This window comes from Apteryx rowi, unplaced genomic scaffold (genome assembly GCF_003343035.1).
Source record: "Apteryx rowi isolate R43461 unplaced genomic scaffold, aptRow1 scaffold_12, whole genome shotgun sequence".
Lineage (NCBI taxonomy): Eukaryota > Metazoa > Chordata > Aves > Apterygiformes > Apterygidae > Apteryx > Apteryx rowi.
Window position 1 is genome coordinate 3,386,403 of NW_020447419.1, and position 27,992 is coordinate 3,414,394.

The following is a 27,992-nucleotide window of genomic DNA, read 5'->3' on the forward strand; positions in this document are numbered from 1 at the left end:
CACAAGCAAAACATGCACAAGGACCTCCTCAAAAGCATGCATTTCTCAGGCACATACAGGAGTACACGTGCATTTTTGTTCATCCCAGTAAACATACATCCCTACAATCTTCAGAAAAGGAACAACAGAAACTAGGTAATAAGTTTGCTGGACAAAATTCATCCCAAAGAATGATTTTTCATTCGTTCCTTTTAAGATTATGAATTTATTCTGGGAACAAAGCTTGGAATATATAAACTTTAAAATTTTATCCCATTTAAAATAAAAAATATATATCATTTACAAAAATTGCCTTGATAAGGGGCTCAAAATCTTGTGCATATCAGTCTTGATAGCAGTCAAGAGTTCAGCCTTTTTCAGTATTCAGCCTTGCAGTATGTCTGCATACCACAAAAGTTTCAGTAATTTCAGCTCAGATGTTGCTGGCTGTATTCCTCTTCATCTACATTCATTCGACCAGAGCACAGGACAATATGACAAGCCTAGAGTGACYAGTCACACACCACAAATAACAAACTGCTTAAAGATTGCAATGCAAACTCAAGGAAATTTCTCTCTGGTAGATAATTCTGAGTAGTTAACTCAGATCACTCAACCAACAAATTCACAAAGAGAAGAAAATAGTTAGATTTACCTACAGTCATTAATTCTCACCAGCTTCCCTGCCTCAGTGACAGCTGGATGATCATAGTTAGCTAAGAGAAGGGAAAGTAGATTAAATTAGATTAACATTTTCAGAGTATTCTCTCACCTTCATGGCTTTCACAGCCTGGGATCCAGAGTAATCAAATTCCCCTGCCTGACCAATCGACAGACCCCCAGATCCTAGAAGGAGAACTTTGGAGACCTAGACGTGCGAAATGGTATGAAACAGTCAGCATGGTTCCCACAGCGGTGGGAATGAACAGACTGCACAGCACAGAACAGCTTCAAATTACAAAACACAAGTTCTAAAAGGGAAGAAAAGTCACCTTCCAAAATGCTGTGATTCTACTTCCAAGAATATTTCTACCTAAGCTCTCCCCTGCCTATCTGGTTAGAGAAACACATGACTTATGCATAAGGCATACAATAAATGTTTTAATTGTATCATGTGCTTATAGACAACCGTGCCTCAGTCTGGCTGCCCATGAAGTCCAGCTGCTTTCTAAGATAGCAAAACTGTAAGAAATTCATCTCATACTAGGAATTCCAGACTTATTTGCTAAGCAACAGAGCATCAGCATTAAGCTGCTGGCAAACTCTCATAGCCAGATTAWCCCAGGACACCTCATATACTGTTAGGAGAGCTCCTTTCTTGGGAGAACTACAAAGTAAAATATACGAAATGTCAGATCTTAAAACCTCCTCAAAGAAAAGGAAGTAAATAACACAACAAGAGAGACCTGATGACTATGAGACAGGCAGAAAGATCTAACAGCTTTTGTATGGAAGGCCTGTCTTTGGCATCCCCAGTCAGTTTTTTATGCTATGTATTTTGCATCCTGTGCTCAGTAGGATTTAACAGCTTCTAGCCTAACTGACAGGCAGGAATAACGAGTATCTGTACACTGACCTCTACTCTGGAAGCTGTTGCTCCAGCCTTGGGCAGGACCGAGGCAATGGTAGTGCCTTTCTCTTTCTTAACCAGTGACATAAATGAATCAAAGAGGAACTAGGAAAAACAAACACATGTATTTAATACCCAAAGTGGAACTAAATAAATACCAAGCAAAAAGGAAAAAAACAGGCCATTCATGAGCTAAAGTCATCAGCTCTGCTCTGCTACCTTTAGGAGGTAGGGGGACCATATCTGAAATCTATTTAATGACTTCTGACATATCTGACAAAGCTGCATTCAAGAAAGTGAGGTCATATCAGGGAGAAAACACATATAAATCATGTCTGTGTGCTCTGCTTGTACATAGCTGACAGTGTAATAAATGACTGTGCATTAAAAGTTAAAAATCAGAAGCCCATACACTTAACTAGATCAAGGGAACTACGTGGAACGAAGCCTGCTMCTGAGCTGGGATCTGAATAGGCGTATCTATATGTCAGTGGCGCTAAATCAGTATTGCCCTCCAGAGGAGGCTCCAGAGCAGATGGGAGAAAACTTTTATCCAGCTTCCATGTGCCTCCTGCCCACCCTGCCTSCCTCACAGCCAGCCAAGTGCCAGGCCCAGGAGGCAGCGCGACCCTCGCTGGYGTGCAGGCAGCCACAAGCAGCCCGGGGAGGCTCCAGCTGCACCCGACTCTGAGCTTGCAGAGCTTCCATCCACACAGCTCCTGAGGCTGATTGCAGGGAATCACCTATGGCAAGGAGGACGGATGAGTCCTGCAAGCCTAGCAGGATAGGCAGGATGTTTACCAAACCCATCCAAGCAGGGGAAGTGCACAATGGCTTGGAAAATTCATAGCTAAGGGTGAATTAAAAACAAAAACAAAAACAAAAAAAAAAAACTTGAAACCACAAGTCAATCAGACTGGTAGGAAACTTCTTGATATCTAGAGATTCACTTGTAGGTTTAATCAACAATATCAAATTAAGATTAAAATAAATCACTTCTAAGTATTCTTCAAGCTTGCTTTCTCAAGAAATGCTAAATAGCGTATTTATGTTCAGACATGCCTTCCCTGCCTTCCACATCCCCTGCTGCTGCTTAGTCATACTCTGTGACTGCACAACCAGTTGCTATAGAATTTGTGCAAAGTCACAGATGGGGGATTAAAATTTCATTTCACTTAGGAGAACAAGAGTGAGGAAGTGTGAATCTATTTACATAACTCTACAGTAATTATTAAATTTGAAACTGGAACTAAAATGTATTAGAAAGTCAATGATTTTATTACAAAGCATCTGGCTAGTATTTTTTTCTATAAGACAGATTCTTTTTCCTTTTGCAACCACCCCAGGTACAAGAGATTTGAGCCTGATCCTGCAAAGGCTTAAACACTTCACTAACTTCCAACACACAAATAATCCCACCAGGACTCAAAGCATACAAGTCATATGAATGGAATCATTGATCCAGAGCACACAGAAGTCAATAGACGCCTTGCTGCTGCTTATAATTAGCTGTGGATCAAGCTAAGCAGGCACGAGCCCATGCATGCCTAGGCCCTCTTTTAGGATCCTGACTTTTCTAAAAACAAGATTTAGGACCATCACCACATAAAGACTTCACCTTAGCTAATACATATCTATAGTCTCCAAGCTGTCTCAAAGCAAACCCAGATCAATTCCTGTACAGTACCTCTGTGTCTGTTGGCCCTGGATTTGCCTCTGGGTAGAACTGCGCTGTGAAAATTGGTTTGGTCTCATGCATAATTCCCTGCGGAAATAAAAACAATTGTCTTAGACACCTCCTTGCTAATGGGCAAGAGAACAGAAAGCGAGAACTTACCCCTGTATGTACTGAAGGCCAAGGGACTGTGATTCATTTAGGGGCTACCAAGTTGAAATTCATTTCATTCCCAGTCCTTAAACAACTTATCTGATAAGTCAAAGAGCCTCTTGCCCTTTTGCTAACACTCCAAGTGTGGGCCTGTGCAACGCACCGGACTGCGCGTGGCTGAGGAGCAAAATGAAGGCATTGCTGCCATTACAGTAGCAAATGCTATTAAATTGTAAGGGCTTAACAGAGTAGATTTGCTAATCTCCTTCCAGAGGTAACGCTGGACCAGGCAGAGAAGAAAAACATACACAACAAGAAGAGATCACCTTGAAGAAGGCTGTTACAGAATGACTGGTTTTACTGTCCTGATCTGGCTGGTTCYATCAGAGGAGATATGGAATTTGCTCATGCTTTTTACTTCAGCCTTACATAACTCACTTTAAATGCTGACACAGAGCCTCACCGATCTCTTCCCTCACATATTTTCAGGCCTGTGACAAAGTGGGGCCACTGCTCTGGACAAAAAATAGCTATGAAGGACTTAAGGTGAGACGGTGCTTGAAGTTTCACTTGGAGTCAGGAGAAGCAGACTTCTCACTTCTGTGGCCTGACAGCATCAAGCAGCATGGTCCACATGGAGACAACCCTGCCACTGTCAATGGCCCCTGGTCCCTGGTTCCAGATGCAGGTGGAGAAGTCCCGCAAGATGGAATACAGGAAAACACTTCTCTGATACAACTTGCTTCCCTGTAAGAAGAGGCAACAGAGTMCCAGCAGCTGCTGTAGAGCAACAGTGCCACTCAGAGCTGTAGGGTGGGATGTTGGAACAGGACAGGAATGAGAGATGAGTTCCTCACCATGGCTGATCCATTATGTTATGAGTTACTGCCCTCTGAGAGAAGAATGTCATCAGCCTGTCACATTTTCCCTGAATGTTCAAGTTATTTCTAGTTACTTACAAACACCTTTTAAAAATATTCACTCCATTTCTTGTGAGGATTTGGAAACTTGTGTTGGCCCTATCCAGCTGCGATTGGTCCAGTCAGACACCAGAAATGCTTTTTCTTTTCCAGGTAGATGAATGCAACAGACTGCACATGACAGCCCATCCAACCTTGTTCCTGTCTGTACATCCCATGCTAAACCAACATTGCTCCTTGTCCCTCTCCAGCATACAGACAAATCTGCGRAGGTTTAGGAGACTGATGCTGCTTTTGGGTTCAGATATGGTCCTTTAGCTCACAGGAGAGAATATCATGCTTCTAGAACCAGAGGACTCAGGTCTAACCTCATCACCCGATTTACGCAGAAGCACCATCATACTTACCTCCAATGATTCAGTTCATCAACACAGCTGAAAAAAACTCATTTCAAAATTTGAGCCAAACAGTTGTAGATTTTTTGTATTAAGATCTTGTTTGGTAACATTTGTCTCTGTTTACATAGGTCTGTACAGATGAAAACACCAACTGGCAAACAACAAACTTACTCTAAAATCAGCTGGAAGTTACTGTTCCTGCAAAGCATAGCCAGGATATGCCAGAACAGCACTGTTCAACCTAAAGACTCGATGCGGGGCACTTATACAAAATAATACAGAGGCATACTCCCRTTGGGGAAATTAGCTTTGAAAGCATCTTCTTTCCAGTGGTGTTCTGATAAATAAGACRACCTCACAGACTTGCACAGCAGCTGGGCCTAATGGTCAAGACTTAAAATGGGCAATTACAAAGCCTGAGATGCRTCTGACTACCTGACCTTGTCAAATCTGAGCTATGGGATACTGTTTCCTTCCTATGCTTTTCCTTGTTCAGTTGTGAACCTCCAGAGGCCAAGACTGCCTTTTTTTTGGGGGGTGGGGGGTTGTCTGTTTTGGTTTTGTTGTTTTTTTAACGGAGGACACTTGACAAGAAGCTTCTACCTTAGATCTTCTAAGTTGTTCTCAAGAGGCAACTACCCCTTTCTATTGATCATAGGAGGAAATTTAATTCCTGACCTTTAGTTCCTGGAATTCTACCTATGATAACAGACCAAATCAGACTGTAATAATTTTCCTTTTCTATGCTGGGCAACAAAGAATCCAACACAAGACAGTGGCATAGGTTAGTGCCCCTGTGGCACAAACCCTAAAGACAATGATAACTGAGTGAGCACCACTAACAGCAGGGAAATCACAGAAGTTAATAAGGCAGCTCCTCAAGGGAAATCATGAGGTCATTGTCATGATCTGATACTTTGGGCTAGTATGAAGAATACTGGCAATGGTTCACCCCTTTTGGGGCTGTAAGGCAAGTCCCCAAGTAAAGCAGAYAATCAGATCATCAAGTTTAGTCCTGATGACTAGCTGTAACCCTACAGCAAGCTTCCAGAGGATGAAATAAAGGGGAGACAGTCTTCACTCTCTAGAGGCTGTGATGCGCAGGTATCTAGAAAGCATGCTCACCTCATTTGTTTGATCACTGGCATTCACAAAAAGAGGTTTCCAGCCAGGCGGGAGGGTAGAGCTGTCAAYGGCATAACCGTGGTTCTGAGCAGTGATGACAGCCCGTCCGTTCACCACATTCAGAACGGGCTGGTTCTGCCCTCTGAAAGAGAAACAGGGAAGGAAAGGGTCAGAGGACAGGGGAAGAAAGTGCAGGATGTGTCCAAACACCACAGTTACAAACAGCTGATAGCYGTGGGGAAACCCACAGCGGTTCAGTAGTAGCTGTACAGTACTGGTAGCCACTCAAAATGATAAATCCTAGTAGAAACTATGCTTCAGTTTGATGAGGACAAATTAGAACAAATACTTTCAAAGCACCCTCAAAAAAAGCAATGCACAACATGGCAGTTTAAATTTAAGGCAAGGAAAATGTCTGAAATAAAGAAGTAATGTTACTGCCCTATTAGCTCCTCTTAAGGCAGGTCAGAAGTAAAGTATTGCCACTCTGTGGCATTTTGCAGTGCTGAGCCAGTGTGTGAGGGCTCTGAGAAGTCGCAGGGCTGCTGCACCTGTTGGCCATCTGCATCTTGTAGGAAGTAGCTCCAGCTGCTATTCCAGTGATTAGACTGCCCATGCTGATTCCAAACAAGGGCTCCGGGCGATTGCTCTCTAGGACCTAAAATGAAAAGGTTTTCAAGAGGTACTGAAGTGTCTCTGTTCAGCAGTTCCAGCATAAAYCATGCAATAAGTCCAGCTCTCCTGCAGTTCCCTCATAGCAGTCACATGGGAAATGACTGAAGGCAAGGTGGCAAAGGCATATGGAGGAAAGTTTCCTCTTCTCCTCCATTTCAAAGGGAAACCTCTGAGCACAGCTTGGTGTCTCAGTCTACTCGAGGGGAACAAATGATGACAATCTGTATCAGGGCCATTTATAGTGCATGACATTATTCCAAATGGAAGCAACTGTGAAAACAGGGCTGCTCTTTCACAAGCTGACAGCGGTGCTGAATGAGCACAGGGTACTTCAAGGCACTAGTAAGGTAATGGTGGTATTCATGTTCATATTCATTACTGTTCATCGGGGTCTGCGCAGCCCTATTGCAACCACCGGTCTGGAGACGTAACTCTCAGTGGACAGAGATGAGGAATGTGGCAGACACATGAAATGACTAAATAGTCCATAACATGTTAGTGAAACCAACTGTTTAGATTTCAGGCACATGAATAAATGGAAATAAGTAAGAAAACTGGCCCGTAGCTATTGCACTGTACCTTTCTAACATTCTGAATCACCTCCTGGGCCTTCATTGGATCCCCTGGGCCTCCGGAAATTAAGAGTCCATCATACTCCATGCTGGTGAAATCATGGTCCCATGGAACCAAATGCACTTCTGCACCTCGCTGGGAGAGAAACAAGAGGGGAAYAAGCAATAGAGGGAGCAGCAGAACAAATTAATTTGAGTCTGGAGGCTGTTCCCATTCTCTGATGTCCCACAAGAGTTGAGATCAGATTTCAGCTTTTCCTTCATTAGGGACAATAATGAAGCTTCTCTCTACTATATGTCCAGAATATTTTCATAAAATGAGTAGGAACTTAGTATCTTTGAGTCTTCTCAGTGTTTGTCAAGTTTGTTTGAAATCCACTAATGGAATCAAAACTTACTAACTGAACACAAAAATGTGCACACATAAAATGCATCCACCTGGTTCCCTCTTACACAGTGCACTCATTATAACTGCTCACTTAGGGCCTCACAGCCTCATTCTGTGACATGYCAGAAATAGTCCTGCACATCAAAAATGAGATGAACATATACATTAACTAAAAATGGAGACAAGGAAAACCTGTTCATCTAGAAAATGGGGGGACAYCACCTTCATTCCTCCTATCCAGCTAGAAAAGCAAGGACTACTAAAGCTTCACTACAGGGAATCATTTTCACAGAATCATAGAATTAAAGAATAAATTAGGCTGGAGGGAGCTCAGGAGGTAATCTGGTCCAATCCCTGTTCAAAGTAGGGCTAACTTCGACTTCAGATCAAGTTGCTGAGGGCATTGCTTAGTTGAGTTTTGAACGTCTCCAAGGATGGAGATCCCACAACTTCTCTGGGCCCTTGTGTCTCGGCCTTTCACAATCCCCAATGCAAAAAACTTTCCCCATTGACTTATTTTTGACAACATTGGTTGTCTTCTCTGGTTGTGCCTTGTCTCTTAAGTTCACCTTCTAGGAGTTCTTCTCATGGCTGAAAGGCTGCTGTACAGCTACACTTACTCCCYGCCTCAGGTACCACGTACCAAGCTCAGAAAACATCACCCAGTCCTCAGGARTCATCCCAAAATTATATCCCATTTTAGGAGTGAAACTGGTACTAGGATGACTATATCCAGGTAGAATGAAGGCCCACTGAGCACACAGATATRACAGCCCACAGACAAGGCTCATACCAAAGCAAAGCAAGAGATGCAGGATATAAAGCATCCACCTACCTTTACTAGCAGACGGATAATGTTGAGCTTCAATCCACAGTCGACAGCTACCACTTTAACTGGATTCCCTCTACCATATATTTTGATTTCCTGTTGGTAGGATTAGAAAAAAGACAGACCATGCTGTAAATGATAGATCACCCCTCTCAAACACAGGGAAGATGGGTAGCAGAATGACTGTTGACTAACGTGAAGCAACTGGTGCTTAACAATCAAGGAAATCTCTAGAAGCACCAACCATTAATGCTTCTTTCATTTTTCTGTGAAAGTGGAAGTTTTAATGCTGTTCTATATATTGTTGATTACAGCAGTAACAACAATCTCTTAAAAAAAAAAAAAGAGACATTTCCATAGCTAATGACAAGCTTTTTTTTCTGTGCTTCAGCTCATTAGCAGTGAAGTAGCAAGCGAATTCTCACAGATTTTTGCAGTCCAAGAGAAATGCCAGATATACTGGGAGAGATTCTCTGCTGCAGTGAAGCCCTTCTGCTGACGCTAGTTGAGCAAGGCCACTTTGCACTGACTCAAGATCCATCACATTTAAAGACCACTCTGACCCTCCAGTCACAGTAAGACCAAAACATACCACAGCTGGATATACTCTATGATCTCTAGTGTATCGTAGCAGTATAGACCAGTCATCTGCCGTGTACACCACTGACCATAACCTCTGTTTATATGGCACTGAGAGTTTTACATGGCAGGCAATACCTCTCCTGGCACCTCCTCTTCCAGCTGCTGTCCCTTAACCCATTGCACAATGTAAACTGCCACCACGGGCCATCTGCCTCAGTCCCAAATCTGGACCATCACGCTTTGTATGGCCACTTGACTACTGGTTGCAACAAGGCAAGATGGGGAAGTCAAATCACTACTGAATGTTATATGGGCCTTGACATTGCAACAGGCAGATATATTGACAGACAGCTGTCATACTGATGTAGGGTTATTTATGAATAGCTTCTTCATGAAGAATGGTGAACTATTTATTTGTTAAGTAACTGCAGTTAGCATGAGGCTGGAATGTTATTCATCAATGAGCACACAAGGCAGCTTTCTTCCTTCTTAAAAAAAACCCAAAAACAAAACAAAAAAACACCACTCTGCTTACCCCAAACTAGGCTCAGCTCCTGAAAGCTGATATTCCTGAATGTACTTCATCCAAAGTGGCTATTTTCTTGTCCAACACACCACTGATTTTTTTTTTCTTTTAACACTAAGTAACTCCCTTTTAATCAGCCTCCTTGGTACCTATTACTTCACAGCTGGGCTGCCTCATGAAGAAATGTTAAACTCCATGCCCATTCTGCCTGGTGCTAGGTGACAAACAACCTTTTCATAGAAGGAACACCAGCCAGAAGGAAAAGCATCCCCTCTACAGGGAGCCCAAGATGAAGTTTATTAGCAGGATATTACAATACCTCCCTTTGTGTTATCCTAATTCAATCCTTGTTTGAACCTTTATCTTCGCAAAGATCAAGATCAAGAGATGTTTATGATGTAAGGAGTAACACGTCCTGTGTGAGGACAGCTCTGATCATCACCTGGAGTGACTGCTGGTTGCAGGCTGCAGCACACAAATTGGCAATGGTCCACGATCCACCTCTGAGTGGTACGTGACTCCATGCTGAGCCAGTAGATGTTACTACTGTTGTCGCAACTCCTGCTCCATAACGCTGAAAGCAGAGGTTGTATCAGAACATATCTGGTGGTTCGCACGACAAATTGGTGGCAACGYACCCCACAGTTCCTTTTTTGAGAACAAATGGAATGGAAATTCTGCTGAAACTTGGTCTTGTTAGATCCCTCAAGGCTTCTAATATGATTCATGCTGTGCTTGACAAGCAAATATGACAACASCTTCACAGTCACCAATACACAAGTGGATTTTTGTTCCATGGTCTGTGGTGGAACTGTATCACTGTAAGACAACAGTATGGTTCTTCTACCTACTGCCCTCCAGTTTCTGGGAACTGGACTTCAAAAGTATCAAGAGGATTGAGGTGCTCAGTTCTCAAAGAAAGTAACTGATGTTGTGTGCCAGAGCCCCTTAAGAAAAACTCACCTTCCTTTTTAAAAGGGCTTTAAGAGAGCCCTCAATTCCTCACAGCACCCACACTTGGAGATTTGTGAAAAACTACGAGGCAAAGATCACCCTCTAAGGTTCTCCCTGACTGTTCTAATTGACAGAGGGAAGAAAACTGCTTGAGTTATTTTAATTACTTTCATCTCAAAACTTTCTTCTGTCCAATTATTTACACTGTCATTTGTTAACATATTTCCTTCAGCAGCGAGACTGATTTAGGTGTTGCTCTCTTCACACCCCTTCCCCACACCACTTCTCATATTCATTCTCCCTCTGCACTGAAAAGCACTGACCCCTGCCTTTGGCCAAGACTATGTATAGTCAGAAGCCAGACTGGGAACTGTATCAGGGACCTATTAAAGTATGTTCCTTCTAAAGCCAGAGGATTTCCCTCACCTGTTCACTGCACAGTCTATAAACAACCAGTCTGGCTGGGAGTATGATGTGGGAAGGCTGCGAGCAAACAAGTCATTGAGAGGAAAAACTCCTGCTGGCACTGCTGAGAATGAAAAAGAGTACACGGGATTGTATGTCTGGATAGAAGTGACCTAGTAGCTTCATATGCTTAAAGGAAGCTCTTGTCTGCTGGGACCCTGATCATCACAAACACCAAAATAAATCTCTGCCGAAAGTTCCTCCAAAACATTGGCAGCTTTCTATATTCCCCCACCTTTAGCAAATAGAGCCTACACCACCAGCATCTGGGGGTGAAGGAAATCAATCAATCACTTCTAATGTAAAATTGATAAACAGATTCCTGGTCTTACTGCACCCTGATTTACATGAAAATAGCTGTTTGGCAACAAACAGATTATCGTGTCCAGTAATTACCAACACTGAACAGCTTACTTCATTGTCAGCTTTATTTGTGATGTTGCTTTTTACGCCTATAAAATGAAGTTATAAACATAATGAGACCATGAAAGCTCCATTAATCTTATTATATCTCCTTTTTAGATGCTATTTGCAACATCTTTAGAGCAATTCTCTCCCAGTAACTGCAGAGTTTAGCATCAGCAACCTTACCTATTGCTGACTTACTGCTCAAAATGGCTCCACCTGCATCTTGTAATCATACATCATGAAAATCTCAATCAGCAATTGCCATCCTTCCATGCAGCAACAAGGCCCTGACTCAAAATACAGTGGAGGCCTTGGCATGAGTTGGTGAGATCCCCGAGGCCAAGATCTGCAAGGGTGCCTATGGAGTCTGATGGCTCCCAGGTAACCAGTCACCCACGTAAACCCAAGCATGGATGGAGGCTGTGCTTCAAATTCCCWCTTGCTCAAAGACCAGTCTGTTCAGGACTGCTTCTCACTTTTGCCACTAACACACAAGCTCGTGTGGGGAACAGTACACAAGCAACCATTTGCAGCACTCTTCCAGAGCCTCATTGATCTTAAAGATCCCAATGAGGGAATGAATGGTCCTGTGATGATAGCAAAAGTCTACACCTGCACTTTCCAGAACATAGCATGATCATCCAGTGTGCCATATGCCCTCATGGTAACTATGCAAGTGAAACTAAGCAACCACTGTGCACCAGAACAAGTTAACTCAGACTACTGATAAAACATGAAAACACCTAGCTAGAGTAGGGGAGCATTTCCCACAAAACAATCGCTTCCACTCTGACCTCTCAGCCTGATCTTCAAAAAGCTTACAAAATGCATCAGAGGAAYGAGACTGGGAACAAAAGTTCATAACTCATCTGGATATCAAGAACAACAGACTCCAGAGAGCTACTAGTTTACTAGGACATCACAATCTGACTTCCCAAATCTCCTCCTGCTACTGAGCTCATGTCCCACGCTACCTGACTCTCCCTTTTGCACCACTTCTACTTCAAGGGAAGTAGTTTATCTTCTTTCAGAGAGGGTCCAACTCGCATCTGATTAAATCAAGCCTCTGTTCTCAAATCCTAGTCCTCTTGGAAGTCTGCTACTTCTATCTCGCCTGAAGGACTTGTGCACCCAAAAGCTTGTGCACTCTTTCCAACTATATGACAGCTGCGCAAAGAAAAAATATTTTCTATCCACAAAACTTGTTTAAACAATATCCTTACACTACTGTGGCTACAATGACCATGATACACAGAATGGGATTCATCACCAGACTGGAAATTGCAGAATTTAGGTGTCTGAAAGAAAGTGCTTCCATGTCCAACTCTGATCAGTGATGATACAAATAACAGAGTCATTGGAGTCTGGAGAGAAATGCAGGTGACCAAATATCAGAGCTGGATCACTCCTCCAAACTCCAATAACTTTATTGAATAGATCTCCACTATCACGAGACAGACTCTCAAATGTAGGTGGCTGCAACATTGAGCTGACCAAATTCAAGAGCATGAATCCTAACCAAAGATGTAAAGCACGAAATGTTCTTTCCTCAAAGGACTAGAGTCCAAAAAGTATAACAAGAGAAGACAAAACAGTCAAGAGAGWCAAGAAGAAATGATTTAGATAGGATTTGTTTGGTTTATTATAATGTGCGTTTTGATTCATTTAATGTGAACATATAAAAGCAGCATTCACATTTCATACTTGTAATACGTGGTGACGTTGAGGGAAGAGGGTGAAATAAGTCCATGAGACTTCTCAGGGAATCAAGAAGAAACACATAGCAACTACAAGTGATGCTTCAAGAGAAGGTCCTGAAGACATACAAAAGAGCACTGATTCTATTGCCTTCAGTATTGCCCCCATATTATGGCTTAGAGCTGAGGTGCACATCATATTAATTATGGAATTTGTAAAAGGGACTCATACACCCAGCTCCCATTCCAGTCAATGGGATTAAGGCACYCAAAGGCACTCTTTATCCCACAGTTACACTACCAAGGGGTCCATGACAAAGACATTGGTCCTTGCATTGGTACAAGCATAATTATCATTTTTAGTGTGGGCTGGTTTGCTATGTCCCAGCGATTTGTAGTGCTCTACCTAGCTTATGGTGGAATGTAGTTTGCATGCCCAGCTAAGAGAGCACAAATGCAGCTGCTATTTTGTACAGTATCTGTAGAGGACCAGCTAATGTCAATAATATTAGATCCAGGGGGCTCCTAAATTGGTCCATTTTCAAGATTTGGAGAAACCTTCTGGAATCGCTCCAAAAAATCACTCCTAAACACAGATTATCAAATATGATCATGAGCTTTCCTGAATTTTATTTAGGGAAGCAACTAGAAAAAAATTCTTATGTCTGAAAACATTCCCCCATATACTAGTTCTAACTGTATCCCCAATACATCTTAATCCTGTCTTTGTAACAGACAATCCCCTGGCTGGCGTACTATCCAGACTACTTCTTGCTCAATACAGCTCATTTAACATCTTCTTTAACACAGCACCTAAGGAGTCATAGGGATTCTAGGAAGATGATGTGGTCGCAGCCCTCTAAAGGTCTAAAAAAGGCACATAGTTTAGAAAAGGTCCCCAAATTGTTTGTTTGGACAAAATGGACAATTTGTAGGGCAAATGGGGAGCAGTTAATATCCAAAGTATACAGCATTGGGACTAGAGAAGTAGTTCTCACCTTGGTTGACACTTCTGAAATTAAATTCTGCTTATTTGGGTCTGCAAACTCCACGGGTTGACCTTCAAATTCAATCTTCCCAAGTACAGTGCCCTGTGGAAATACAGCAGTAAACAGCTAAGCATGAGCAAAGAAGCAGCTGTGAATGCTAGGGCAGGTGCTGACAGGCACAGGAACTGGAACAGCTGCTTGGAGATGGTTTCTTGACAGCTTATAACCACTTTCTGCATCTTCGGAAGTTTATAAGCCTTCCTTGGTATCAAAAAGCTGTTTAAACATCCTTCATTTGGGGAAGAGGCACTGCCAACAGTAAAAGCTGTTAATAGGCAGTTTGGCAAGCTGTCTAGTGACAGTAAAATGGGCTGCCTTCCAGRAGGATCAGAATTCAGCTCCCCAAATCCCCATTTTGTAGGTCTGGGAACAATCCACAAGGCAGCTTGCAGCTTTTTGGCTTTGGAAACCTCCTGTGAGGTCTTCAACCACCCACTGTGGATAGCTGAAAGGCAGCAGAGCTGCTGTAAGGAAAAGCTGTGTGGGAGGCAGGTCAGCACAGCTGTTTTCTGAATGAGCTATTAAAAAAAAAAAAGAAGAAGAAAAGAAATCACCTCAAGCAAGCTCTGCTCTTTGCTGCTCTTACCACCCACAGAAGCCAGGACACCCTTGCTCAGCTGCCAGCATGTCCTCCTCCATCTTCTGCCCATTAAACTGCTCAGTGGAAATTCCCCATTTTGGCTTTGCCCCRCTTCTAAATCAAGTGGATTAACCTAGAATTAACTATTTCTCAGCAGTGGGACAAGGCAYGCAATACAAAACTTTTCAAGGATGGGGAGGGGAAAGTGAAACAGAGGAAGTCAGTGATTGCTGATCGCTCTTTCAACATATAACACTGCGATGATAAATCCAGCTTGCCCTGTGGATATCACACTAGCATGCACACTGGGACTGCTCACTGGGTTCACTGATACCTCCATGCATAACACATACTGCCTGCAGACTGATTTCACTGACCTCAGCAAGAGAGAACTTAGGAAGTTTCCTTTATTGGCAGCGTCAAATGTGGCAAGAATGCTGTAGGCCTGGTGATCTACGTGAAATATCATCCAGGCTGCAGCTGCCACCGTTGCCCAGGAAGAAGGTAGAAGGTTCATGGAAGGAAGACAAGCAGGAGGTAGCTGGAGCTGGAAGGAGCAAAGGCATAGGAAAAGAAACAACAAGCTCCAAAGCATCTTGCTGTGACTCTGTGAAGGAAGTATCCCTTCTCATGGTAATATTCTTACCCTAAACTGGTGCTTGGTCATACCTCAAATATCCTTACAATTTCCCTAAGGCAAGAAAGACCTAGGATCTTACATCGTCATATGTGCTACTAGGGGTAAGTTTTAAAGGCAGAGTTTCGCTCTTAACTGTGGCTGACACCCTACCTCCCCTTGAATAGTGCCTTATACCACAAGCTACTCTAGGATGCTTTGTGTGGAAGAGAGTTGAGAAGGCCACTGTCATCTTGAAAAGGCCAGGTTCTTGGAAGCCACAGAAACTGCTAAGTGCCACTGCGCATCCAGTCCCACAAAAGCCGATGACAAACTCCTCACTCACAAACAAGCACTCTGTGGCTTACCTTGACACTGGGTTACTCAGTGAAATGGTACCTTGCATTTACCTTTAGAATCCAATTTAACAAGTCACTGCTCATTTAGACATATATCACAACGAAGCCCTGTTCTCACTCCCAATTTATAAAAGGACAGGGAGTGAAATATTAAGTTTGTTTGTTTGTTTCCCCAAAACCTGACTGAGAAGACTGGGGGAAAAGGCTACATTATGCATCATTTTAAAAAACCATAAACCAATACCACTCAGAGTCCCCGTATAATGTGCCTTACTGCCATACATTGTCTGCTAAGCTACTGGATAAATACTGAAAGCATATTTACTTTGGATGAAAGGAATGACGATCCATTAAATGGCCTCTATCAAGAAAGTAGAAAATGTATTGCCATCTTCCATTGTACTAAACTGCACTTGTCTGTGGTCTAAGAACCAGACAACCTCCTACCTTCCCATAAGAATTCACTTCTGCAAATATTCCTCTATTCAAGCTGGGTCATTCATATTTTATTCTGTGGAATGAATGAGGGTGTGGGTTTGGACTGCAGATTGCAAATTGATCACCTAAACAAAATGGAAAAGAGCATCTTCAAATAATCCATTACAAAAGAAGAGTCCCTGAGGCACAACAATTTATATTCAGAGTGGCTTTGATCATTGTTTCAGTCAATGTAAAATGTTCCTTAACATTAACCCACATTCAGTAACGTAATCCTGCATGTGTCCTTCAATTGTCAGCTCTCAGGAACCAGACAGAAATAATGACTATTAAAAAATAACAAAAGGCTTCAGGAAAGGAAAATTGGCCTGAGTTAGTAATCCAGTTTAGGTCAATGTAAGCATTCCTTTATGTCTCTGAGGAGCACAGGAGTTTCTGTTGAACAGAGCTGGTGCTGCCTACAAACTAATACACACAAAAACCCACAGAAGTGTTGCTGCCTCTCCGACTGTTTACACATCTACCTGAGGCCTATCATTTAAATCAGCTTGTGCTGACTCACTTACATAGAAGAGGAAACCTAGAACAGAGCCAAGGAGAGGGGGATCCTCGGGATACAAACAGTGCCACAGCTGTACACAAGGCACAGAGCCTTTGGAAGGGCATGGGGATCTGAGCAGCACCTGAGGTCAAGGCAACCCAGCAGCTACCATCGCTACCCCAGGTTTGCTGCAATGTCAGAAAAAKGGCCCAGTAATGGCAAGTTTAATGCACCTGGATCAAGGGAAGGTGATCATACCTTGTCCCGAATTAATTTGGACAGCATTCTGGTATCAATCCCATACAGAGCAGGCACCTAAAGGAAACATTAGAGAAGGGCAAGTCAGAGAACAAGCAACTCAGGCAAAGGAAGTCAGCAGCCAAGCTCACTTTGCTCACAAAAGCACATTCTTGGTTAGAGAGCACTAGCTCGTAGCAGCTCTATTACCAAGGCTGCCCCACATTTGCTTCTCCACCCCCCCCCCACTTCTCCCTATTCTCACTCATAAATAGCTCGGTTCTCCAAATCTTCTAGTTTCTGCACTAAAAAGCAAAGGAAAAAAAAAAAAGAAAGAAAAAGCTCACATGGCAAATCCCTACCTCGTTTCTGAGCCCCATTTCACCTTATTCCTGAGCACCTAACCCTCCCAGCTGTCAGAAGTCAGTGGCACTCTACTGTCACATCCTTGATTCTCTTGGCTTCAAGCCAGCGGGGTTTTGGCAACGAACACCTTTTTGAGGTTATGACTGTGGCAACCACTAGGAACTGCACTACAGTAACATTTGATGAGAATATAACCTAATGTGGATTATTTTTATGAAGCACCAAACATCCCCATTTAATTAACATTTCTCCTGGACAGATTTTGGAAATAACTTTGCACCTTGAAAAAGAAAAATGGATGAAGAACCAGAGAACTAGGGAACACAGGATGAGCCCAGTACAGACTGGCGAAGGTGTCAGAGGAGAAGAGTGGTTACCAGCACAAGGCCAGCGGTTCTTTCCCCCAGTCCCATCCACACAGGTCTGTTCTCATAATGCAGCTACCCCTGCATCTCTCACCTTTTCTTCCTGCAACCACTCTCCCAGGCTCTTAGCAGCCTGCCGGTGACTGTATTCATTGCTGTAATCCAGCACCACCAAACCTGAAACCTGCGGAGAGAAGAAACGGCATTTTGCACTGAAGGTTCACTCTGTACTTGTCCCGTACCTTCCAGGTTTTCACTTTTCATCCACTGCAAGTCATATCACGGACAAGACACTAAGCTAAAAAGACCATTCTCTGACATGGTGGCTGTTCTTATACAATGCCATACTGGTTCCTCACAGTGGGACTGCATAGAAGAAGTAACTGGCAAAGACAAATGCTTCCATGCTTTGTCATGATCGTACCTGGGTCATTTTAGTTGAAAATTCACAGAAGAATGTGGCTTCCAGGTAACCAAAGCTGCAAATTTGGTTGAACTGAGAAAACATGTCTTGTTAGAAAGAGAGATTAAATTTAAGCCAAAGTGTCTCACTTTGGATTTTTTTTTTTTTTTTTTTTTTTTTTTTAAAGAAAGCTCACTTGTAAGTGACACTTCTTTTCAAAAGGCAACTCCATTTTCCAGTGGCATTAGCAGCTTAGAAAGGAGTCATTTCACCTCAGGACAGATAAAGCATTTCACTGGCACTGCAGTTACACGATTATGCTTCATTTTTCAGTACTGCCACCGCTACATGGATGCAATCCTGCTCCTAGCCAGTGCCTCCTTGGCAAAAGGATACAGAGCCTAGAGAGCACACAGACCTTCCCTCTTCTCTGTGGCCACGTCACACATGGGGCCATCACAGGTGGCCTTACAGTGCAGAAATCGCTTTTCAGCTGCCTTGACATGCTGCCTTTTTGGAACACACTTGACAACATTAAGTTTTGATCTTTACTTAAATTTCCCCCCCCCGTTGTTGCTTTACTCTTACTCAGAAGGAAAGAACCAGCTGCATCCTTCCTCCAGCACTAAAACCTCTCCTTGAATGTTTGCTCATCCAGTACGGGTACAATACCACACCCCACTGCACTGACAGCTTTTCATGCCAGAATGGGCCAGGATACCATACGGCTTCCCTTAATTTATCACATGCTACCAGCTGGGTCAGGAAAGACTGAACAGGCCAGAGACATGATTCAGTCCAGCAAGAGAAGCCTAGCTGGGAGAGCACAGGTTCCAGTACAGCCTAAGTATTGGTCCCTGCGCTAGTAAGTACAGCCTTCTCCGCACAACCATCACCTCCCCTTTGTGTGACAGGGCAGGCACACAGAGAAGTACCTCTGCACACAGGAGCTTCTCTGGCATTTGATTTCTCTGTGGCAGCCAGTCCTGGGCGGACACAGACTTATCTTATAGGGAAGGGAATGTGGAAAAAAAAGCCATCCAGGACAGCAGTTCACAAAAACTGTGCCACGTGTACCACTAATGGGACACACAGCACTTTCAGACAGCACAGGACCTGCTACAGAAAGCAAGACAGTATCTGCTGGTCAATACCCAGAAGAAAAAACAAGCAAACAAAAAAGTTGAGAATTGTTGATTCCTTTCAATTTCTATGAAGGTGAAATTTTCGGATGCACAGTCGCACACGCTCAACTTTCTAGATGCCCCTACTTTGATCAACTCTGGTTTTACCTTGATTCCGTCAGACTCTATAAACCTCCTGAGGCCCATTTCGTCCAAAGCAGCCGTGTCAGGCACTCCGCCATTCCCAATTATGGGGTTAGCTAGTGTAAGAATCTGTCCTTTGTAGCTGGGATCTGTCAAGGCTTCGGTGTATCTAGGTCAAGAAGCAATAGAAAGGCGAGAGGAAAACAAGAGAGCAAATAAATAAATATAAGATAGGCCTGAATTTCCATACGACAAAAGACAGAAACAGTGTTTATGTGAAAACATTCAATTATGTTCAAGCGCCTGCCTGACTGTTCTCCCCAGTAAGGGAAGATCTAGAAGTGTGGTGAAACATTTTACTATAATGGAGGATCAAACCTAAGATTTCAGATTTTAATGGGGAAATCAAACTTAAGATTTTGCAAAACCTACTGTATCAGCTCTGGATCCAGCAGATTCATTCTCACTTTCAACCCCAAGGAGGGTGACAGGATAATTACGGTCTTCCTACCCACACTTCTATTCTGCAGCTTCAAATTAGTAAGCCCGCCTTCACTTTCTCCATTATACTGTTGCATACTGTTGCAGCAAGCTGTTAAACAACTGCTGTTTTTCAACCCAAAAGCAGCTGCAATTCAGCAACTGATGAAGTTATCTACACCAATATTTGGCCAAATGCATTAAGATGCTCCAAGATGAACCTGCCCTATATAGAATATAATTTATTATTGTCATCATTGTTTAAACAGTACATAACTAGCAACCCCAACTGCCTACCAGATATCAGCAAGTCACAAGAGACATTTTTATGGAACACTGGACTTGCTGCCAGAAGTTTAATTGTCAAACATTGGGAAACTCTTTACAAAACCCAGAACGGTTGCAGGCAGATACAGACAATGCAGTACAGCAGCCAACTCTGAGAACTGATGCGTCGAACGAACAATGGCCATGAAATATTTCCAGGTAAGCCTCTCCTTGAGTTCCAATCTACATTTCCTGCTGTGGGGTAAACATCCACGCAAGGTGCAGGGTAATCGCAGTAAGCACAAGGCACGTGTACATTTGGCATCTCTCTCTCCTTCCCAGTCAATTGGTCATGCTTCCCAAAAAACTCTTTGTTAATGACAAAGCTAATGTAATTAACCTTTGCATGTTATTTGTAATCGGCAAACAAGGACAAAGAGCCACTGGGCTTGGCTGAGGCACAACTCTGCATTGGGACATAATGTCCTTTAAGCAGGCACGATGCCTCGTGGAGCAGATGGGAGCAGAAGCTCTAGAGACGCTGCAAGGTCCAATCCTCTGTGCGCCTGCCCAAAGCCCTGCCTGAGTTCAGGAAATTCCTGTCAATCACTTCTCTTACTAGAATATCATGGAAAACACATGCAGACGTATTGGAAGCAAATGCATTTATTGAGCTAATTGAAACACGGAAACATTTTAGGAGTTTTAGTTCTTTCTCTTTCTTAATTGAAAAACTCCTCCCCTGCTTTTCTTCCATTCCAAACGGATGGCTGCAACACTAGGATTTGGGGGGGGGGGGGTTGAGCAAATGCTTCCAAAAAGTTCATCCTAATGCTTTTTAATGAAATTTCAACATTCTGCACCCAAAATGGTGCTCTCTGCCCTCTATCCTAGAGTAATCGGACAACATTTCAGCTAGCTTCAGCTACTTCAAACCCCAAAACTGTAAGTACATTGTAAGTGCTTTGCCTCCCTCTTCTACAACACGAATCAGAGTGTAGGAGTCCAGATGAGGAGACAAGGTACAGAACACCACATTAATTGTCTCATCACAAAGCTCATTCTGACCCCGCGCAAGGTCTAGAAACAGCCAGGTCACAGAAAGCAATACTCTGAGGCTTAAAACCTGCTATGGCAAAGTCGTCCCTTTACTAGCCTCTTGCTCCCTGCACTGACAAATAGCCACAGGCTCAGACAGGCTGTAAAAGGCCCCGACCCTGCCAAAGCACCTCCTTCATGCAGGCGCTTAGCCTCTTACTGTCTCAAGGAAAACCTTTAGCCGGGTTCCCTCGGACATAAAGTTTTGCTCAGCAGCACTAGGTAGAGCTACAGCGTTTCTTTCACTGGGCAGCAGCCCCTGGACTGGCAGCGAATCCTGTCACTTCTATGATCTGCCACGATGCTGCCAACTCTCATCCTCCTCCTCATCTCCAAATCAATCAAGGTTACGTTCCTGGAGAGTGCACTGAAGATACAACCTTATGTTTCGCATGTTCCTTCCATCCCCATATGCTCCACAGAGCAAAACAGTTCTCCCTTCTCACACACATCCTCTCCAAATCACCAGAAAATGAGCAAACAGCTTCTGCTGCCACGCTAACATGTGGAAGGGAAATTAATCCATCAGGTCCTGCCCGACTTTTGTGACGTGACAAGATTTATTGCCCATAGTCTATCACAGAAAAGAGAACTCTGGTGCCCTCCATCATTCTGATCTATATTAAACAGTTGTTTGTTGGCAGGTATATTAACACAGCAAGTAATTAGTGCTGTCAAAATGCTTAAATAATTGCCTCCTAATGCAAAACTTTGCAAACAGATTCCCCTCTGCAGCAATTTAACATTCTTACCAACAGGACCATTTAAAGACTCATCCTGTGGGTACTGGTTTCTCAAAGGGAGAGCAGAAATTGGAGAGCACAAGGCAGCTGGGCAAAGGCAGCTATGAAAGACTGCAGGCAAAGCTCAAGCACCAGCAACCTCAGAGCTGTCTCACCTCCCCAGGGACGTGTCCCTCTCCTCACCAAAGACCTCATTCCTCTGGCCAGATTTCCTCTACTCAGAACAGTTCACCTGAAGGACTTGCAGCATTTGGCTGTCATCCTAAGCCAGCCATAAGCTTCTACCACTCAAGAAGACACAAGAGCCATGCTAGTTTAGGCATGAATTTGACCCTTCCCTTTAGCTGGAAAGGGCACAGAGTTCAAATGCCTTCTTAACTGTGGTATGAGCCACCACATGTCATACAGGAGAACCCCACCTGGGAACCTCTGGATTTAAAAATTTTGCACTCAGATGGCAAGTTCCATCACCCAGGAGGCTATAGATGATTCAAACCTCCGTATTTGACCCAGAAACTGGAGGGACAACATAGAAATTTAACTGAGATTCTTACTGCCCTGTTCCTGTGCGCCACTGAGCAGATCCTCTGCTCTGAATCAGCAGTGCCTGCATTTCAACTGGAGGTGGGCAGATGTCTGCATACCTCACTACCATGGTTAGTTATATCAGTCTTTAAAGTTGTCCATCACCACAAATGCTCTCTAATGACACAAAAGGACTGACTGAAGTCTCTTCATTAACTCGTTCCCTCTCTATATCCTTAGAGTACAGCGTTTTGGACAGAACACCACAGGCTTGGATAAGCACCCTACGAGCTTGGAAAAAGCAGCTGCTCTGTCATCCCTTTCCCACTTTAAAGTGCTCCGAGAGTAGTTTGCTTCCCTAAACCTCATTTGCTTTTGCCTTACCCAGCGAGACCAGTGTTGAATACGACTTCCCCTGCTGCGGAGGATGGATAGCCAAAAGAATAGCCCTTCATCTTCGTTCCATCTTCCAGCACCAAGTTCGCTGTCTGCGCCTAGAGAAAGGCATACGAAGAAACTCAAATACAGGAGGAAAAGGGTTGATGTTTACACAGGTAACACCTAGGACACCTGCCTCTCGTGCCTCACGCGTTATGCATTCCTGCCCCTCTCGCCTCCCCAGCCACAAAAATACTTTCTGTCCTCTTTGACTAGTCTCCTGATGCTCTTTTTCCTCCTAACACATAGGAAATACCATCTCCTAATGACAAACCTTTCTGCGAGCAGCATGTGCTGCTGTTACCATGGGATCACCCTCCTCCTGCCACATCACTTGCTCGATTCATCCACCCATTATAGCTTGTAATTAACCAAGATTGTAACTCTGGGGGGAAAGGACTGTCTTTTTCCTCAAGCTTTGCTCAGGGCTTGATGGTGACTATGCTGGCCCTCATACAGCCAGGCACTTTTGTAAGTGCTGAACTTCTGTTGCAACTGTACAGCAAACCTGCTAAAAAAATAAGTGCTTAACCAGACTGGTGTCAGAAAACACAATTCTAAATACAGGCCCATTCCCCGTCAGACAAGGAAAGAGGGAAACTCATGGATCAGACAGACATTCATGGTCTCGGTTATCTCAGGGATAGGCATAAATTGTCCTGGAAGAGGTAGGTATGGAATAAGCAGCCTAGAGGGGAACTTCCTACAAACCAGCAGCTGCTTCAGCAAGCATTTAGGAGAGGCGAGTCGCACCCACGAGGAGGGATGCTAGCCTGGGGTGGTATCTGCCATAACGCAACAACCCTAAGAAAGCAGCACTGCTCTTAAGAGGGGGGTGGGAGCTGAAGGCGGAAGAAGCTTTTGCTTTTTGCTAATCGACATGAGATCTCATACCATGAAAGCAGATGCAGGTGCACTGCATGAATTTAAAATGCTCTGACATAGCAAGTTAATAAAACCCTCTCCAGATCACGCTCCTGGTTCATTTTCTTTCAGCAAGCTCACACCAAAGGAGAGGAAAGATCACTTCTATTAATCTGCAGCTCTCCTTCTCCCTCAGGGACTCTCCTGTCCCCAGCACAGCACTGTGGCTCTCTATCACCTCGTGTACGGCTCTGTCACATAGCCCAAAGTGGCAGATGTGGGGAGGGCTGGTCAGGGTGGCCTCATGGCCACTCACCCTGGGCTCCACACATCCCCATCTTCAGGCAGTAGCATCTTTGCTGAACAGGGTGCTGTGGCCCTGCAATCACTGCCTTCTCCCTTTGATAGGTCTTCTTCCATCCATCGGAAGTGCCGGGCAAAGCCCATACGTTACAAGAACCCACCTCAACTGCACGTCTGTGCCACCGCATTGGCAACAGGGCTCTCGCAGGGGTCCACAACAGGGTCTCCTAACAGACACGCCACCTCCAGACCATGCTGGAGGCTGTGGGCCACTCTAAACCCAGTACTGAGCCCATCATCGTTAGCCTGGCTCAGGGAAAGGCAATGCAAGCTCTGACTATGCACCGCACTACGTGGCTCAAGGCTCCAGCAGGACAAAAATGTCATGTTAGACACCTCCAATACTTGTACTKCAGGTCTCCGCACAGCGGCCATCAGCTGCACTCCCACCCCAGCAGTCTGACTGTTGCACGCAGGCTTTCTGTGGCGACAGCGTGGGCTGCATCCATCACCCCCGCCTCGCACTGTCACCCCCCTGATTTCTGGCCACAAATGCCATTCACCTGCAGATCTCAAGCAGAGCATGGACACAAGCCTCAGTCCCCCTTCTTCTGCCCCTTTGGGTAGACAGCGAATAGAGCAAACACTCCTGAGAAGTTAGCAACCCTCCTTGCTGCCATTTCCCCACCRCTTCAGAGGGACATTCCTGCAGTCCCTGAGAGAGAGCAGTTGGCAAACGTGAAATGGGCGATCCATTACAGACTTAGCACTATGTTCAGCTGAGGAAAACAGGACACAAAGCAGGACTTTTGTAAAGTCATTAAAAGAGTCAATGGCACAGCTGGGTCTTCACCCATACCAGACTAACATACCCCCTTTTGTCTGATTTAGAAATTAAACCTTTCTTAACCTGTCCAGAGGCTGGACAGGAAACCACCTGGGAACTCCAGCTTCTACCAAAAGGTGACCAGGAAATAGGCAACAGAAAGAGAATGAGCTGGGAGATTCATTCAGGCACCAGAATCACTAGCAACCAACAGGGGAAGAGAAAAAGCAAAGCTGAAAACAGATTTGCCAGTGACTTTCAGCATTTAATAGGGGATCAAAATCTGGAAGATGAACCCTTTGGACCCCGAGAAACTTTCACTTCTGGAACACAGGTGGAGCTGCCTCCTGGGCCTGGAGCTGCAGTCACTGAGCAAGCAACAGTGCAGAAACCCCACCGGTCTAAGCCAGAGGAGATGTGCCAAGCGGGTCCACCAGGCAGCAGCTCTCAGCATATCTTTCAATGTGATTTTTTTTTTTCTTAAACAGAAGAATTCTTCATATTGGGATTTTTAGAGAAGAACCAACATCAATTTGTTGCAGAATGGAGCAGAAGAGCTATTTTCCATTAGCTGTAAATCAGAAGAACAATCACAGTGAGGAGAAATTTCATTCCCAGAATTGAACGTTTTGTAACAATCACAGCAAACATTCATCTAGAGCTTCTCTGCAGTTATAAATACTGTGCAGATCAATTACTAATGTACTGCAAAATACACTAAAAACCAAACCACACTGCCAAGTAATTGAATTCTGTGCATCTGGGATGGTTTTAGCCTTGCATTTTTTCCTCATTAGTGTCAAACATCCGGTCATTCTCAATAGGTTTAGCCATCATTTCTGAGCCTCCCCATATTATAGGGTGGGAGAGTCAGCAACACCAAACTCCCCCTACACTTATAAATACAGGTTTTGTGGCTAAAACCCCTAGATCTAGCTCAAACAAAAAATGGCAGCTTGGTCAGCTCCCAAATCTCACTGAGATTCTCCTTAGAGAAAGCTGCTCACTTCAAAATGCCTCCAAGAAGCAGTGACTCCTCCAAAGGAAGGGCTTTCTCCCTGGCACAGGGGAGATGCTTCTTCCCGAGAGGGATTTTGGAGCAAGAGCAGCAGCAGTGTCTGGGCCACAGGCTGCATGTGCAAACAAGCAGCTGCTTCACGAGAGCTGCCACACACTCAAAGCATAACCAAAGCAAAGAGGTCAGCCGGGTGCCTTGCACTGGGCTCTGGACAGGACCTCTGCCCTTTCCGAACCCTGCTGAAATCCAGCCTGCACTACTGACATGGGAGACCGACCTCAGGAACCTGCTTCTCCCAGCCTTAGTTTCCAGGGATGGATGCCCCCCGCAAGTAGGCAACACCCAAATATCAACTCCATTTCAGGAAGTTCTGCCATACACTGGCACAAGTTGGGTAATTGCCTTGAATCGCAGTCACAGCTGCAAAACCTGCCTGGCGGGGGGGATTCCTCCAAGAAGCAAAGTCCACATTGGTGGAATGACTGGAAAAGTTAAAATCCACCTAGCTCCTGAGGGCCAAAATCCAGAGCCATTACTGCGACCTTTGAGCCTCACCCTCACTGCAGTAGTTGATAGGAATCTGCATGTCTTTCCCTCCCCACAACAGGCCTCCTGCTCCTGTATGCACCAGACCAGCGCAGAAATAACTTCAGCCAAACACAAGCACTGCTGTACTATTAGAGCCCCTACACCCTGTCCAAGTAATGCAGAAGGACGTCCCTGAGCAACCATAACCTGCATGCATGTTCAGCTACGGCAAGGGAGACATGTTCAGATACTTCCCTCCCCTCCTTGATTTATTATTCTTAATTAAGAGCTTGCTTTGTTTGTTGAGCATTCTTGGAGCAATTATTCTTGCTTACATTTCTAGCGGAGGTGTTACCACATCCCTAGGCTGCCAACCTACCTTGTCTTTTCAGTTTTGTTTTTAATGTGAAAGGTGATTTACAGGCTATAAAAAAGGCAAGTTGACCCGATCTGGATTTAGCTGGGAAAGATTTTCACTTAAAAAATAAAAATAAAATAAAATAATAATAATAATAACAACAACAATAACAACAAAAGAGCTGCTGTGAGGTCCTTTTGCCTCCACGCTTTTCAGAAGCATCCCTATGTAGCATAGAATAAATCTTTGTTGTAGTTTCAACTAAAATGTTTCCTGCACACACCCCCACTGTGACATACACCATTTACAATCTGACTTCTCCTTCCTACTCACTGGCAACTTTACCTTAGCACAGCTCCCTGGGCTCCAGAGAGGTTGTAAGGCTCCTGAAGAACTTTGAGGTTGGAGATGGCTAAGAGAAATGGTGATTGATGTTCCCACGGCACTGMTAGATTTTGTGCATATCGTTAAAAACAACTTGAAGAGTTAACTAGCTCAGGTCTCACTGCACTAAGCACTTCACACATGAAGTAAACAAAACACTGTAGCAGTTAAAGAAAAATGAATTTAGTTCCAGTTGCATTCCCTGCTCTAGCAGCCCTCCCCATTTACAGGATGGATGATAAAGATCTGCTCAGTCCCGGAAGATCTGCAGTACAATTTGCTTTTTATARCATGTCTGCTATAAACCCCTTTTCTGAAAACTGAACAGGTAATTTTTTTCCTCTAGAATTCAAACTTGCCTCACATAGTAACCAGTCAAGCAGCTCTCCCAAGTGCTTCTCTCCAAAGATATCCCGCAATTCCCCTTGGCAAAGCCAAGCTGAACCATCAGCTGCCGGAGGACGCCGAGTACCAAAGCCAGGACAGGCACTGGTGTATGGCACAGGCACAGCCGGGGCTTGACTTCAGTGCCGGCCACTTTATTACCCTCCAGTAAGAAGCTGATAAAACATCTCCTTTCTAAGACGGCCGTAATTCCACACAGCACAACACTTCTAGACACAAAACACACACATTTGGCTGGCTGCACAACAGCCAACATATTAGAATGGCAGAAGAGGCCAAACCCCATCAGATTTCCTCTACAGTGGAAACCCAGGGCCAGGACTGCACTACCTCCACTCTCTCAAGACCAAATAACCAGCAACAAAGTGGAAAATACTCTCTCTGCTGGCAAAACATCTCTTCTTGGAAGCACTAGGCTATCACAGGCTGGAAATCTATCTGGACATTGCTCACAGTCAGGTCTTCTTTTGCCAACCTTTTTTTTTTTAAATTTTATTTTAGCACATTTGCTTCTGGCKAAAACTATGAAAAGCAGAAAGGCAGGAATTAAAAATGAATCAAAAGCCAAGTCAAAGTCTTTAATATCAAAAGAAGATTCACATTTAGGCTAACTTTAG

At 44.1% G+C, this 27,992-nt stretch overlaps 1 protein-coding gene across 1 annotated transcript in view; it reads right to left on the reverse strand.

Annotated features, from left to right (window-relative positions):
- The window catches only part of CPS1 (carbamoyl-phosphate synthase 1), a 97,720-nt gene that overhangs the window by 65,133 nt on the left and 4,595 nt on the right, over positions 1 to 27,992 (reverse strand). The window contains exons 2-13 of the mRNA XM_026088842.1: positions 22,636 to 22,745; positions 19,163 to 19,307; positions 17,562 to 17,651; positions 16,758 to 16,814; positions 13,915 to 14,007; positions 8,291 to 8,380; positions 7,075 to 7,203; positions 6,372 to 6,478; positions 5,821 to 5,962; positions 3,237 to 3,314; positions 1,556 to 1,654; positions 752 to 847 (exon numbers count right to left, since the gene is read on the reverse strand). Of these exons, the coding sequence (XP_025944627.1) occupies positions 752 to 847; positions 1,556 to 1,654; positions 3,237 to 3,314; positions 5,821 to 5,962; positions 6,372 to 6,478; positions 7,075 to 7,203; positions 8,291 to 8,380; positions 13,915 to 14,007; positions 16,758 to 16,814; positions 17,562 to 17,651; positions 19,163 to 19,307; positions 22,636 to 22,745 (1,236 nt within the window). The remainder of the gene's footprint in view (positions 1 to 751; positions 848 to 1,555; positions 1,655 to 3,236; positions 3,315 to 5,820; positions 5,963 to 6,371; positions 6,479 to 7,074; positions 7,204 to 8,290; positions 8,381 to 13,914; positions 14,008 to 16,757; positions 16,815 to 17,561; positions 17,652 to 19,162; positions 19,308 to 22,635; positions 22,746 to 27,992) is intronic.